The sequence below is a fragment of the Bufo bufo genome, chromosome 1, assembly GCF_905171765.1.
Source record: "Bufo bufo chromosome 1, aBufBuf1.1, whole genome shotgun sequence".
NCBI classification, from domain to species: domain Eukaryota; kingdom Metazoa; phylum Chordata; class Amphibia; order Anura; family Bufonidae; genus Bufo; species Bufo bufo.
The window spans coordinates 146,898,812-146,914,593 of NC_053389.1; the positions used below are offsets into that span (position 1 = coordinate 146,898,812).

At 43.0% G+C, this 15,782-nt stretch overlaps 1 protein-coding gene across 1 annotated transcript in view; it reads right to left on the minus strand.

Annotated features, from left to right (window-relative positions):
* Positions 1-2,182: 2,182 nt before the first annotated feature.
* MASP2 (MBL associated serine protease 2) overlaps positions 2,183-15,782 on the minus strand; it is a 92,693-nt gene continuing 79,093 nt past the window's right edge. The window contains exons 9-11 of the mRNA XM_040430248.1: positions 4,731-4,865; positions 3,959-4,036; positions 2,183-2,980 (exon numbers count right to left, since the gene is read on the minus strand). Of these exons, the coding sequence (XP_040286182.1) occupies positions 2,217-2,980; positions 3,959-4,036; positions 4,731-4,865 (977 nt within the window). The 3' untranslated portion in view covers positions 2,183-2,216. The remainder of the gene's footprint in view (positions 2,981-3,958; positions 4,037-4,730; positions 4,866-15,782) is intronic.

Below are 15,782 nucleotides of genomic sequence, written 5' to 3' on the forward strand. Positions count from 1 at the left end.
CAAACAGCGGAGCCACAGACTCCAGCGGACACCGCAACTGCCACAGGGAATAAACCCAAATCTCCCGGCGGGCACAACTGCCCACAAACCATTAGCAGTAGTACCGCAGTAGGTTAGGGGACACCACCCCTCACCCGCTCCGGGAACCAGAAAATTTAAAAGTCGTTGTTTTCAGAGATGTTGAAAAAAGCAACCCATTCCACCTGCAGAGTAACTGGCATCTGGCCCCAAGCCCCCACCTCCCCCAGAGGAGTCAAGATCCCGATTTTACTGGTGTCCCACAAGCCCCGGTATCTTACCAGCTCCGATACCCCGCACCTCCCAGGCAGCCAGAAAAAGAACAGCTGATCACAACGAGGTGAATCGGGTAAGCCGAGATAACTTGGCAGCACAAAACGGAGCGCAGCTCCAGCGCCTGGCGCCCAGCAAATCTACAGCGACGGAGCACCACACGACCGGTCCCAGCAGCAGGAATTCAGAAGGAAGTCAGAGCAATCGGCCTTCAGCGTTCGACATCCCCTCAAAGGATCGATATTCAGCGGGGGCTCACCGCAAGCACAAGTAGCCGGCTAACTCCCCTCCAGAGCATCTGGGCTCCGCTAACCAGGTCTGATCAGGGGGCGGCGTTCTTTAGGATCCTGGCACCACATCGAGGAAGTCGGCAGAGCGCAGCGGTGAGGCAGGGAGAGAGGCGAGGAGAGGGCGGCCAGAGGCGGAGCGCGGCGCGCCTACGTCATGCCGCTACGTGCATGGCCACCCCTTAATTCACGCTCTCTAGACTCCTGCCCAGCTCAGCAGGCACGATAGTGTCACCGCATGGTGGACAGTGGAGCTGGGAGCAGACGGCTCCAGCTTCACAATAGCATTCAACTGTATCTGCATCATCAGTACCCATATACAGCTGAAATTAAATATGATATTGTGAACATTCAGCTACCACGGGCACCACACCTCTTAACGGAGTGCGGGTGTTAACGCTGCATTTTACAGCTGAAATCATAACAGCCTGAACATACTGCTCAAGTACATCTGTGGCCTGTGGAAGCAGATACAATTTGAGTGCAGGGGCTCCAGAAACCAGGTGAATTGACCTGGTGACTAGGTGTTCAGCCAAGGGAACTGCTTGGCAACCCCTTCAGGAGTCCAGGGTGATGTGCCCCGTGTGGGGGTACAGCCCTAAGGTTGTCCCTGGAGGGAAACAAACCAGAGTGATTTGTCTACATGGTAAAAACGGGTCAGGAGAGTCCAAACTAAAAAATAGAGAAGACATATCTCGTTTAGTATATAACTATATTCCCCATGAAATACCAATTTTGGATGATCTTTTCTTATAAATCTGTGTTGTGCTGTTCCTGAATATATTGACAAATGTGTGTGGCATTACCCAGTCTGGCACTGATCTAACAGCATCATATTGTGTAGGAACACCCCCCCAACTAGTAACATCCAATTGTCCATCTATTCAGAAACTTCTAACAGGAGTAACAGTGGAACGACACAACATAGTTCTAAGAAAAGATGCTCCTGAATTGCTGTGCCATGGTGAATGCAATCACTTACTAAACAGGCATATCAGGAGAGCTAACAGGTCCTTTTTAAATGAAGGCACAATAGCAGAGAGGGGTTATAACCAACATTTTATATGCATCATAGGAATCTTAATGTCTAAGCACTTGATGTCCACACAGAATGAGTTTATATCATGCAGGATGTCTACTACTAGCGTGGCTTCAGAGAGGTGAGTGTATTTTTTTGGGGAGTTGACTTTGTGTTGCTAGATCGATAAAGCGTGCCACTTTTTTCTGTTGGATTTGAGAGTGAGCCCTATTACTGCTCCATAATACAGCAGGGAACACATGATCTTTGGTCTCATACGCAGCCAATTGCACAACTGTTACCAGTGATCCGTAGGCGTAGAAGATGCAGATAAAGCCTTTTCCGGATCCCCTTTTGCCACATGAAAATTTCTCATGTCATCAATGATGTTTTCCTAGGAACAGCACTAATGCAAAAGCAGCAGTTTCAGCCTTTGGGCACTCGCCACTCAATATACGCACTACCTTTAGGGGCTTTTACACATGGAATTATTTCAGTTTCCAACCACACTAAAGTATCAGATTCTCAGTGTAATGTTTCCATCTCAAAAAGCATGTGAATTTGCGGGAAATTAGATAATGGGTGTAGAGGGCTTGGTAACTTTATGGTTCTTTTTCTGATTAATCAGCATTTTTCATTGTGTCTTCAATCCAGTTAAGATAGCTGTCTACTTTAGTATATACACCATATAAACCTGCAGTACCGCACTTTTTTGGTCCCCAGGATACTATGCCCCCAATAAACCACTTATCAGTGACAGTATCTTCAATTACCAGTGCCCCACCACTATCTCCTGCACAAGAATCCTTCCCTTCCTTACCAGCACAGAACATACTGTCAGTGACTACAGAATTAAGCTTCTTGTAGGCATCATTACAGATGGCTTGATCAACAATGTCCACCTCAACATAAAGCAGCTCCTTTGATGGTTTTGAGGTCTCTGTTCTACCCCATCCAGACACTTCCCCAACGTTGTGACCATTCTCAGCGTGGTTTATCTGGAATCGTTTGTCCTTGGTTGGAAGACAGATTCCTAAGATGTATTCATTTAACGGGACTTTATCTTGTAATTGAATCAGCGCAATATCATTTTTAAAGGTGCCATCATCCTTGTAGTCTGGATGGACATAAATGTGTTCGGGAACTGCTTTATAAGCACTGGCATCGTTTTTAATGATTACTCCCATTTTTAAGATGATATTATTCACGTTTTCCTCATAGATGACATGAGCAGCAGTTATAACCCATCTGTCATTAAGTAGCGCCCCAGCACCGCCTTTAGTGCCTTCAGGTTTTATGAAAACTTGCCAAGGGAAATCACCCAGCTTGGCAACCTGGCCACCAATTATTCTTCCATGGGCCCGGATTTTTTTCTTACCGCAATCTGAGGTGGGAAAAAAAGACACATAGAATATCAACACACAGCGTACAGATGTGCAGTATAACTTTCATATCTGCACAATTTATATTACAAATCACGGCAATTGGGGGCATTTATCAATATAGCATCATTCTACGTAATCTTAAATTGGCGATAAATTTAAAGCAAGCACAGAATAAATTTGGCAGTACTCAGTCGGCATATTAGACACACTTTTCTTTACATTTCCTCATTGCTACACTAGTATTTTGCAGCAGTTGTCAAGCAACTGTATGATGCCCCAAGAAATCCTGTGTAAAGATCCTATTTTATAAGTCAAATAGTCATTAGTTTACTTCTGCCCAGTGTTCTACCTCTGTCTCCATGCCCGATGTAAGGCTTTACAGGTGTTGAAAAGTAAAGCAACATAAGGGGCCATTACAGACTTTAAGTTGCACCCTAAAATGCCATATGGGAGAAAGCTAAAAGAACATTGGCACATGGGTCTAGGCTTCCCTCCTCATAGTGATTACTGACAGCCAGTTAGCAGCACCATGATAGATAACTGGGGATGCTCACACATGCATCACTTGTGCTTCTTGGGTACCTAAGTTACAGTGGTATCGTGGGTTCCATTTTGGCTTGCAATGAACCATGCTTCATCTGATGTAAAGAGGATCGTAGAGATGAGCGTTTTCTCAATGGATTTCACTAGCAATCTCATGTTCATTATACCAACCTGACTGTGCCTTGATGTCTCCTACCAGGTGACATATTATTGGGGCCTATGAGATAAGTAGCTGATTGACAACTCTGGTACTGCCTGTCCTTCTGTCCCTAGAAGTAGTATTTAATATTTATGGGGAAGTTGGAGAAGATTATTGTGTTTTATGGTAGACTCTGTAGCACCTGCCTTATACCTATCAGGCATTTGGAAAGAGTAACACTGCCAAACATCAATAGGCTAGTCATATTGTGGTTATCTTTTTGCTCTTTACAAACCGGGTGTGCAGGTTGGGAGTGTTTCATTTCCAGTAATAACCTCTTCCCAGCGTCCTCCTTCTCCACACCGGTATCGAGCTGCAAAATAATACAAAATTTTAGCTGTGTTTCTTAAAGGGGTTGTCCCATCTGGACCTCTCATGCCCAATATGAGCAAGTGCTGGACAAGGGGACCAGATTTACGAAAACATCCGAGAGGCCAGCAGTCCCATAGCAGTAAGTGGGAGCTACACAAATAAGGTAGCACAGCAAAGGGCGATATGGGACAACCCCTTAAAATTGTCTAACAACCATCAATTGGGCATATGTACAAACAAAAATAAATACAGTAAGTTCTATCTGTTGTATAACAGACTGCCTCTCCTTCTACACAGGCTTGTTTTTGCAGTTTTGTTCTGGATAAAGTTAGAATTTCTTTATTCTCAGATTGTGGATTAAAGGACTATGGGGGTCATTTATTATACTTAAATATACAGTACCTATATTAGGCGTATTTCAGGCGCGGTTGGTTGTGCTGCTTTCTGTGACTTCTCGCCGCTCACACCAGGTCTACAATTTTGGGCGGGGATGGGTCGGCAGGTCTGTCTCATTTACCAAATTTTCTAAATGTAAGATGGCTCCGCTAGCGCAGCACCTTATTAAGCTTTAACCTTAATAAATGTGACCCTATGTATTATATTTTATATAATTTTTATACATTGAGGACGTCTATATCTGCTGCACCTTCTTTTTGGTTTATAACACATAATATACATGTAGTGAATTGCCTTACCTTGTTTTTCTTTCATTAAGTAAATTGGTTCATGACATCTGTACAGGATCTGTGCATTATATGTAGTCACTTTATGCTCTGTTTCAAATGTGAAATTCCCATTTTCCAGGTTGTCAGGTGGGCCACAGTCTACAACTGGACATAGGGAAATGTGTTACCATATGCTTTGGTGAGCCTACTTTTATATATTAGAACTGTAGTCTGTAACCCATGGCTCCCCAACTGGTTCTCGAGCTTTCTCCTGCCTAAGTCTGGATATGGCATACCCCTGAAACTGAGAAAGATGGACAGGCACATGTGGCGACGTGGCTTGTGCTATACATCTTCATAACACTTTACAGGCATGTTGTAGCTGACTTATTTTTAAGGGTAAATTTTAATAGATTTATTTATTTTGTGCACTTTTTTATTTCGTTTTTTGCTCCCATTTTGCATGAGCTGAACTCAAAGATCTGAAACATTTTCTACATACACAAAAGACCCATTACTCTCAAATATTGTTCACAAATCTGTCTAAATCTGTGTTAGTGAGCACTTCTCCTTTGCCGAGATAATCCATCCCACCTTACAGGTGTGGCATATCAAGGTGCTGATTAGACCAGGGGCTTTGCTAGGGTCTCAAAAGATCCGGAGCACAAGCCCCAATGCATTTGGCTCCAGTCAACGCCCCCTGCCCGCACTAGCACTAAAGACATTTTACTTGCTTTATTTGCTGCATAGACACTATCAAACATACAGGAGTATACAGCAACACATACCTCTCACATCCAGAGCCCTGCCAAGTGGCATCTCTACTGATCTTCTCTGTCATCATCTTCTACATTAGGTCAGGACACCTTCTCTCAGCCAGCCCTCGTCTCTGCAGAGTGTGACACACAGACATCTTAGCTTCCTCACATTTCTATCATCACCCTCAACAACCTGGAGTCCCAACAGTTTTATCCTGCTGCTCGCTGTGCCCCCCAATACCCCCAAATACTACCCTGAAGAAAAATGACTGCCATACAAATAGTCCCCCCATAGTAATAGTGCTCCTCCAAGTCCCACCAATAGTAATTCCCTTCCAGCATGCCCTCATTAGTAATGCTGCCCCCTACAGTGTCCCCGATCGTGATAATGCTCCCAAGAGTGCCTCCATTAGTAAAAGAGCCCTCCATTATTAATAATGCCCTCACACAGCCCCCAGTAGAAATAACGCCCCCCTATTGTTCCCCCAGTGGTAATAAAGATCTCTACAGCCTGATGTATAAACACTCCTATAGAGCCCCCTGTAGCAATCAGGACCCGAATAATGTCCTCTGTATTTATAATGCCCCCTGCAGTGCCCCCTATAGTTATAATCCTCCCTGTAGTGCCCTCAAAAATTATAATGCCCCAGACATTCCAACATACAGACCCAATAACATAATTTCCCTCCCTCCACCATACAGTCCCATGTAAATAACATCTCTCCTGCCTCCTCCAACATACAGTCCCATGTAAATAACATCAATCCCCTGTCTTCAGCCCCTCCAACATATAGTCACATGTAAGAAACATCACTCCCTCCCAAACCGCCTCCATCATACAGTTCCATGTAAGGCTACATGCACACGAATGTAAAAATAAAATAAAAAATAGGCTTTTAGAAGCAAACACACTGTCAGAACCATTTTCTAACTCTTGTGTGTGCATTTTCTCGCCATCTGGCTGTTTAAAAATGGATGAATTTCATTGGCTTATCCCAACCCCCCATAATGGCCCCAATTGTAAATAATGCCCAAATAGTGGCCCCCAGCATTAATAATGTCCTTCATAGTGGCCGCCAGCATTAATAATATGGCCCACAGCATTTTTTTGACTGCAAAAAAAAAACTAAACATACCTCATCCACTTTCACTCACCTCACTGGATGCAGCAGGACCTGATGTGATCGTGTGATGTCATCACGCTGGGAGCGCAGGTCCTTCTGCATCCAATGAGGAGTCTGTGTCCCTGTGCTTTGGATGAGGTATTTTTAAAATTATTTTAACTCCTGAAATATCATTTATCCCCACTGTACGGCCCCTTTCACACGGGCGATAGTTTCGCGCGGGTGCAATGCGTGAGGTGAACGCACTAAATCCGGACCTATTCACTTCAATGGGGCTTTGCACATGAGCAGTGATTTTCACACATCATTTGTGCGTTGCGTGAAAATCGCAGCAGGTTCTATATACTACGTTTTTCACGCAACACAGGCCCCATAGAAATGAATGGGTATGCGTGAAAATCGCAAGCATCCGCAAGCAAGTGCGGATGTGGTGCAATTTTCACGCATGGTTGCTAGGAGATTATAGGGATGAAAGCAACCCCGGACCCCATTAAAGTGTATTCCCTGTATTATTTTCTCTTATAACATGGTTATAAGGGAAAATAGTAGCATTCTTAATACAGAATGCTTAGTAAACTGTAGATTGAGGTGTTAAAAAATAAAAAAAATGTACTTACCTATTCCAATTGATCGCGCAGCCGGCATCCTCTTCTTGCTTCTTCTTTCAGGACCTGCGAAAGGACCTTTGGTGACGTGGTAAGCGCGGTGAAGTCAGCGCAGGTCCTGCTGAATGAAGATAGAAGATTTCTGTCTTCATTCAGCGGGACCTGCGCTGACGTCATCGCGCTCACCACGTGGCCGAAGGTCCTTTTCCAGCCAGGTCCTGCAAGAAGAAGAAGAAAGAAGATAAGGTGGATAAGGTGAGTTCAATATATTTTTTATTTTTAACCCCACAATGGACCTTTTACTTAGCATTCTGAATTAAAGAATGCTATTATTTTCCATTATAACCATGTTATAATGGAAAAAAATTTAAATGTACAGAACACCGATCCCAAACTCGAACTTCAGTGAAGAAGTCTGGGTACCACAGTCAGTTTCTTATCACGTGCGTGCAAAACGCATTGCACCCACGAGTTAAAAACTGAACATCCGAACGCAATCGCAGTCAAAACTGACTGCAATTGCGTACCTACTCGCACGATTTTCCCGCGACGCACCTGCATTGCGACGCCCGTGTGAAAGGGGCCTACCTATCAGCTGTTAGGCTACTTTCACACCTGCGTTAGGTGCAGATCCGTCTGGTATCTGCACAGACGGATCCGCACCTATAATGCAAACGCTTAGATCCGTTCAGAACGGATCCGTTTGCATTACCATGAACAAAAAAAACAAAAAAATATATAATGCAAACGGATCCGTTTTGACTTTACATTGAAAGTCAATGGGCGACGGATCTGTTTGAAAATTGAGCTATATTGTGTCAACTTCAAACGGATCCGTCCCCATTGACTTACATTGTAAGTCTGGACGGATCCGTTTGCCTCCGCACGGTCAAGCGGACACCCGAACGCTGCAAGCAGCCACGGCCAAAAATAGGACTGTGCAATATTCATGGTGTCTAATCAGCACCTTGATATGCCACACCTGTGAGGTGGGATGGATTATCTCGGCAAAGGAGAAATGCTCACTAACAAAGATTTGGACAGATCTGTGAACAATATTTGAGAGTAATGGGTCTTTTGTGTATGTAGAAAATGCTTCAGATCTTTGAGTTCAGCTCATGCAAAATGGGAGCAAAAACAAAAGTGTTGCGTTTATATTTTTGTTCAGTGTATATAGCGCTGCTATATTCTGCTGCGCTTTACAGACATTTCGCTTCCAGCTGTCCCCAATGGGGCTCACAATCTAAGTTTCCTATCAGTATGTCTTGTGTGGAAAGAAACTGGAGTATCCGGAGGAAACCCACACAAACATGATTCATTCTATAGCCCTCTGTGAGGGGGGCTTTACACCTTGTCTTCTGAATTGGTCAGCTATATAGCACATGGTGTTATTAGTCAACAGCTGTCAACAAATCTGGCCTCCCCCTGCTCGCTTTTGCATTGGTAGCAGAAAGTTAATCTTGTAGAACTTATAGGTATTAGAGCATGGTATGCTGCTCACTTACAGTTCTGATGGTTCATTAAAGGGGTTACATGTATGACCTTTTTAAATAATCAAAACCCCAACACTAACATAGCATGGCCTTTAATTTCTATACCTTTTTACCACACTAGTTTCTGCAATGCGTAGCTGGCTCATGTGCCGATGGCAGAATTGCACCAACATGAACCTCTGCATGCTGTCTCTTCCAGTCCAGTAATTCATAATGGTCCTGAACATGTAAAGGTGGCCATTCCTCTGAAGTTTCAACTACAATGTCCCTATACAAACACACATTCGGCCAAGCAGAGTGGTGTAAGCCACTGCCAGATTCCTCTGGAGGCTACATATCTCCCCTTAGGACAAAAGCATTAGTGCTGCACCCCCTTCCCTCATCTCTGTCTACCACCCTACCCGTGCTCTCCGTTCAGCTAATCACTTACGAATGACTTTCACCATAATCCGAACCTCTCACCTCGGGCTCCAAGACTTTTCCCGGGCTGCACCGGTTCTCTGGAATGCCCTACCCCAAGAAATCGGGTTAAATCACAAGATACACAGTTTTAAGCGCTCCCTAAAAACACATCTTTTTAGGGTGGCCTATCACATCCCCTGATCTAACTCCTCTCCATATAGCCCAGTTATCATTTCCTGAACTTGATCCTCCACCAAACTCTCCACTGCACCCATGCACCCAGAAGCACTTTGTATATTGGCTGCTGACCGGCTCATGCAGCTTTTATATCTGCTCCCCTATTCTCCCAAGATGGCTGGACCATTGTACAAAACAAGCACTTTTACCTTTTGTGTCACTCCTATCTCCTCATAGATTGTAAGCTCTTTCGAGCAGGGCCCTCATCTTGTTGTAATTATTGACTTGTCTGTTATTATGTTATTTATGACAGTTTGTACATAAACCCCTGAACTGTAAAGCACTGCGGAATATGTTGGTGCTATATATTATAATTATTATTAGACATCTTGAAATTCAACATGACTAGCTCTTCTTTTCCCCTACAGGGAAGAGTCGGGAGGCCTCTATTCACATTAGATGGTCACCCGGATCTGCCAAAATCAGTGGGTTCAGCTGACATTAAATGTTAATGTTTATGACCAGATTAAAAGGATTTTCCAAGACTTTACAACTGATGACCTTTCCACAGGATAAGGCCTCTTTCAAACGACCGTTTTTTTTCCTGTTTACAGGCCGTTTTTTTTCATTCCAATGGTTCCGGCAAAAAAAAAAAAAACGGAATGTCCTCCGTATGCATTCCGTTTCCGTATTTCCGTTTTACCGTTCCATTGAAAGATAGAACATTTCCTATTATTGCCCGCAAATCACGTTTCGTGGCTCCATTCAAGTAAATGGGTCAGCAAAAAAAGTAACACATACGGAATGTCTTCCTTATCCGTTCCGTTTTTGCGGAACCATCTATTGAAAATTTTATGCCCAGCCCAATTTTTTCTATGTAATTACTGTATACTGTATATGCCATACGGAAAAACTGAATGGAAAAACTGAACAGAAACGGAAACACAACGGAAACAAAAAAAAACGGAACAACGAATAAGTGAAAAACGGACAGCAAAACACTGAAAAAGCCATACGGTCGTGTGAAAGAGTCCTGTCATCAGTATTTTATCGGTGGGAGTCCAACACCAGGGACTCCCGTTGATCAGCTGAGCTGTGAGCATAGCGGCCTTCTCCCTGCTTATGAAGCACAGCGCCATTGAATAGCGGCATACATTGTGTGGAGAAAGGGAGGTTTGTTCCATTGTCTCTCTGTGTGTATTCGCCTGCCTGTGTTGATTATGTTAACCATTGTGTACCATGATTATATCACGGGCAGAGGGGAGGATTCTATGTGGGTTGTAACCTTGTGTTATGGGTTAATGCATATTTGTTGTGGGTGTCTCCCTTGCATGGGAGGAGGGCATAAAAGAGATGACTCAACTGCTAATTAAACACACTGATTTTACCCCTTCATGGAGTCTCGGCACATGTTTGAGGGACTGGGATCTTCTATTCGCCTTATTTCGGCTTTTCGGCTGTGGGTTCGGGAGTAAGCTGCATAAGGGCTCATCTGTATTATATGGGTTCCTTTACACTGGTGGCAGCAGCGGGATTTCTCCCGAATGGATTTACTTCATTTAACCGAAAAGAAAGTGAACGGGTTCGGGAGTAAGCTGCATAAGGGCTCATCTGTATTATATGGGTTCCTTTACACATTGTATAGCAGCTCATCCCCATTTGAATCGCACTCATCCCCATTTGCTTCTATGGGACTGACCTGCGTCTAGGCCACATGACAGATGAACATATCATCATTGGCCTAGGAAAAGCAAGTTGTAAAGTCTTGGAAAATCCTTTTAAGCTGGTTTATAAATTTTAGAGTAATGTCAGCTTATTGGAATCCGGGCTTCTGGAGTGTGCGGATTTTGTCTGTCCCATTGGGGCAGCGCTACAGAAGACCTGGAATAAAATTAAGGTACTTACTCAGGCCCCTCAAGTTCTAGATTTTACCCCGCTATGGGACAACCCTGCGTTAACAGAGTTTTTGGCCCTTAATGAAAACGACTATTGGACTCGGAGAGGTATTACGTTATTTTCACATATATACACGAAAGGGAAAATTAAATTAATAGGGGAATTGTTTCAGCAGACACCAATAACTGCATTAGAACACTATAGATATTTCCAATTACAACATGCATTAGCATGCACACTTAAAAAAATACCTTTGATAACAACCACTCAGAGGTTTTTATTATTTTGTTATAATATAGTAGGGAATAAAGTTAGGGTCTCATTAATATATAGGAGATTTATCGAGGAATTAAGCACGGTCACTAAATTTAAAAGTGTAGATAAATGGAAGGTGGATATAGGGGAATGTAACCCTTCACAATGGCGGGAAATATATCAAAACATTAAGAAGGCCTCCCTCTCACGACAACACCGGTTGACACAATTTAAAATAATACACCGTTTATATGTTACCCCGAGTCTCTTATCTAAAATGTATAGTAACAAGGGACAAGAATTTAGTTGCTTGAAATGCTCTCTTGTAGTTGCAGGGTATGTACATATGCTGTGGGATTGCCCAGTTATCAAGACCTTTTGGGGCAGCATATTTCAGGAGATGGCGGCACTAAGCGGGAATAGCCCCCCCTTAACCATCCAAGTAGTTGTGTTTGGACTTCCCCCCCCCCCCCCGAGTACAAAAATAAAACTACCAAAAACGAACAGGTTTACTGGCTGAAGGGATTTCTATTGGCCAAGGTAATAATCTTGAGACAATGGGTGAAAGATAGATCGCCAACAATAAATGAATGGCAAAGCTTAATGGCAAGAGTAACAAACTTTGAGTGTATGAAACGGCGCGGGATGAGCTATATTACAGAAATAGGTTCATAGACAGGGGAGGTGGCGAGAAGAAATATCCGGACTGGAACTGATGACCCCCCATTCTCTGTGGTCTGTGGCCAAGCCCTAATATAAATAAATAAATTTTCTATCACCTCTAAATAATAAATAATCATTACAATTAGTCCACATTAAATAGGATCTGCCCCTATGTAGGTTTGAGAAATACCCTAGAGAGGGGCATGAGCGTCCTACCGCCCCTCGTGGCGGCCGTACCAGGCCAGGTATGTTGGGGGGGAGTGGGGGGGGGGTTCTGGTGTTTGGGGGGGGGTTGGCTTTGTTTTGATATGTGTGACAGAGAATTGACATTAATTTAGGGCATCTTTTGATCTAGATGACTCTATGTATGTACGTTGCCTAGCACCAAAGTAACACATTGTTTAAATGTACCTGTCAAACGTGCTCATTCTCTGTGACCAGATATCTTTTTTACATTGTTTTTATGTAAGAAAAGCAATAAAGATATTTATAATAAAAAAAAAAAAAGAGTAATGTCAGCTAAACCCATCGATTTTGGCAGATTTGGACAACCATCTACAGTTGCAGGAAAAAGTATGTGAACCCTTTGGAATGATATGGATTTCTGCACAAATTGGTCATAAAATGTGATCTGATCTTCATCTAAGTCACAACACTAGACAATCACAGTCTGCTTAAACTAATAACACACAAAGAATTAAATGTTACCATGTTTTTATTGAACACACCATGTAAACATATACAGTGCAGGTGGAAAAAGTATGTGAACCCTTGGATTTAATAACTGGTTGAACCTCCTTTGGCAGCAATAACTTCAACCAAACGTTTCCTGTAGTTGCAGATCAGACGTGCACAACGGTCAGGAGTAATTCTTGACCATTCCTCTTTACAGAACTGTTTCAGTTCAGCAATATTCTTGGGATGTCTGGTGTGAATCGCTTTCTTGAGGTCATGCCACAGCATCTCAATCGGGTTGAGGTCAGGACTCTGACTGGGCCACTCCAGAAGGCGTATTTTCTTCTGTTTAAGCCATTCTGTTGTTGATTTACTTCTATGCTTTGGGTCGTTGTCCTGTTGCAACATCCATCTTCTGTTGAGCTTCAGCTGGTGGACAGATGGCCTTAGGTTCTCCTGCAAAATGTCTTGATAAACTTGGAAATTCATTTTTCCTTCGATGATAGCAATCCGTCCAGGCCCTGATGCAGCAAAGCAGCCTCAAACCATGATGCCCCCACCACCATACTTCACAGTTCGGATGAGGTTTTGATGTTGGTGTGCTGTGCCTCTTTTTCTCCACACATGGTGTTGTGTGTTTCTTCCAAACAACTCAACTTTGGTTTCATCTGTCCACAGAATATTTTGCCAGAACTGCTGTGGAACATCCAGGTGCTTTTGTGCAAACTGTAAACGTGCAGCAATGTTTTTTTTGGACAGCAGTGGCTTCCTCTGTGGTATCCTTCTATGAAATCCATTCTTGTTTAGCGTTTTACGTATCGTAGATTCGCTAACAGGGATGTTAACATATGCCAGAGACTTTTGTAAGTCTTTAGCTGACACTCTAGGATTCTTCTTCACCTCATTGAGCAGTCTGCGCTGTTCTCTTACAGTCATCTTTACAGGACGGCCACTCCTAGGGAGAGTAGCAGCAGTGCTGAACTTTCTCCATTTATAGACAATTTGTCTTACCGTGGACTGATGAACAGCAAGGCTTTTGGAGATACTTTTATAACCCTTTTTAGCTTTATGCAAGGCAACAATTCTCAATCGTAGGTCTTCTGAGAGCTCTTTTGTGCGAGGCATCATTCACATCAGGCAATGCTTCTTGTGAAAAGCAAACCCAGAACTGGTGTGTGTTTTTTATAGGACAGGGCAGCTGTAACCAACACCTCCAATCTCATCTCATTGATTGGACTCCAGTTGGCTGACACCTCAATCCAATTAGCTCTTGGAGAAGTCATTAGTCTAGGGGTTCACATACTTTTTCCACCTGCACTGTGAATGTTTACATGGTGTGTTCAATAAAAACATGGTAACATTTAATTCTTTGTGTGTTATTAGTTTAAGCAGACTGTGATTGTCTATTGTTGTGACTTAGATGAAGATCAGATCCCATTTTATGACCAATTTGTGCAGAAATCCATATCATTCCAAAGGGTTCACATACTTTTTCTTGCAACTGTAATTTAAATAGAAAGCCCCTTTGACTGCCCACACCAGATGCAGGAGCTCTGCTCAGTATCCTTCCTCCCCCAAGCTTGTTCCCCTTCTAAACATTTTCATATCCATCTACTTACCCAAGAAATAAATTAATTAGTGACATAGTATGTATGGCAGCCGTAAGTGCCTTCTGCCCTGTCCATCACACAATAAATTGCAGCTCATTTTTATTTCAGTCTTTAAAGTAAATTTGTCACCAATTTTTTTTCTGCCAGTTAAAACCAGATAGTAAGACATATCCTTTTTCTTCTGAACATGATTACTGGGGTGGCCATCTTGCCTGAGCTGTTCTTAGCATGTAGAAAGTATTAAGAAAATTGCTTTATTGCAGCCCCATGGTCCATAGAGACAATATTCGGGGGGGGGGGGGGGGGGGGGGAAGTATATGGGAGAGTTTTCTGGGCATGCTCTGTGCCCTGTGCAGAGGTCATTGTACAAGGAAAGAATAGATAAGCTTTAATTTTCACCTTATGGTGGATCCTGCCTTATCTGTCATTCTAATCCTGCCTGTAATGATATCTCCTCTGTGTATAGATAAGCAGGTAACTGCAGTAAAGTGATTTGTACAGACCAAGAAGTGGCACCTATTATTAGACCAGTGTGCAAACTGCAGGATTTTATGGGTTTTTTTTATAAAAAAAAAAAAATTGTTAAGTATAACATCACCAAAAATTCTTTTAAAGGGTTTCTACCACCAGAAATACTGTTATGTAGCTGACTGATATAGCGATGCGCTAATGTCAGCACTACAGTGTGTTTTTTACGTTTCTCCCTGCAGCCGTTTTGGTAAAAAAAAAAAAAAAACTTTTAAAATATGCTAATGAGCCTCTAGGTGCTATGTGGGCGTAAAATCAGCACCTAGAGACTCCGTCCACTCACCCTTTATCCCACCCAGGTCCTCTGTTCTGCCCGCCCCGCTCCTCTTGATTGATGGCATGGTCTGCCGCATCGCTGCCGAAATCCCCCGCTTGCACAATCACTTTTATTCTATGCTTGCCAATATTTCCGATTATGCTGCTGCCCACGCTATAGACCGAGCTGACTGCGCTTATGTAACATCTTCATAGCTTGTCAGAGGCTGAACTTCTCCTTATCTCACTTACAAAGAAGGCGCTGAGCTGCTGATGTTTATGGGACAGCCTGCTTACCAGCCGCGATCCCTCCGCAGTGCCAGCGGAAGCAACAGCAAATATGTGTCCTCCTTCAATTACATTGGTGGACGCAGCATGAAGGTTGAGGTGAAAATCTAGGAATCTTTTTTTTTTTTTTTTTTCAATATGCTTTTTTTGCCTTCCTCTGGATCAACTTGCGGTATGACAGGCCGAACTGGATGGACTATTGTCTTTTTTCGGTCTTATTTACTATGTTACTATGTTACATCATTTGAATATACTTTTTCTGTGTGATTTTTATATAAAAAATCTTCATAGAATGACCCCATTAAATAACAACAGTAATTATAAGATGAGTTAGTTTCATTTACATCTTTGGA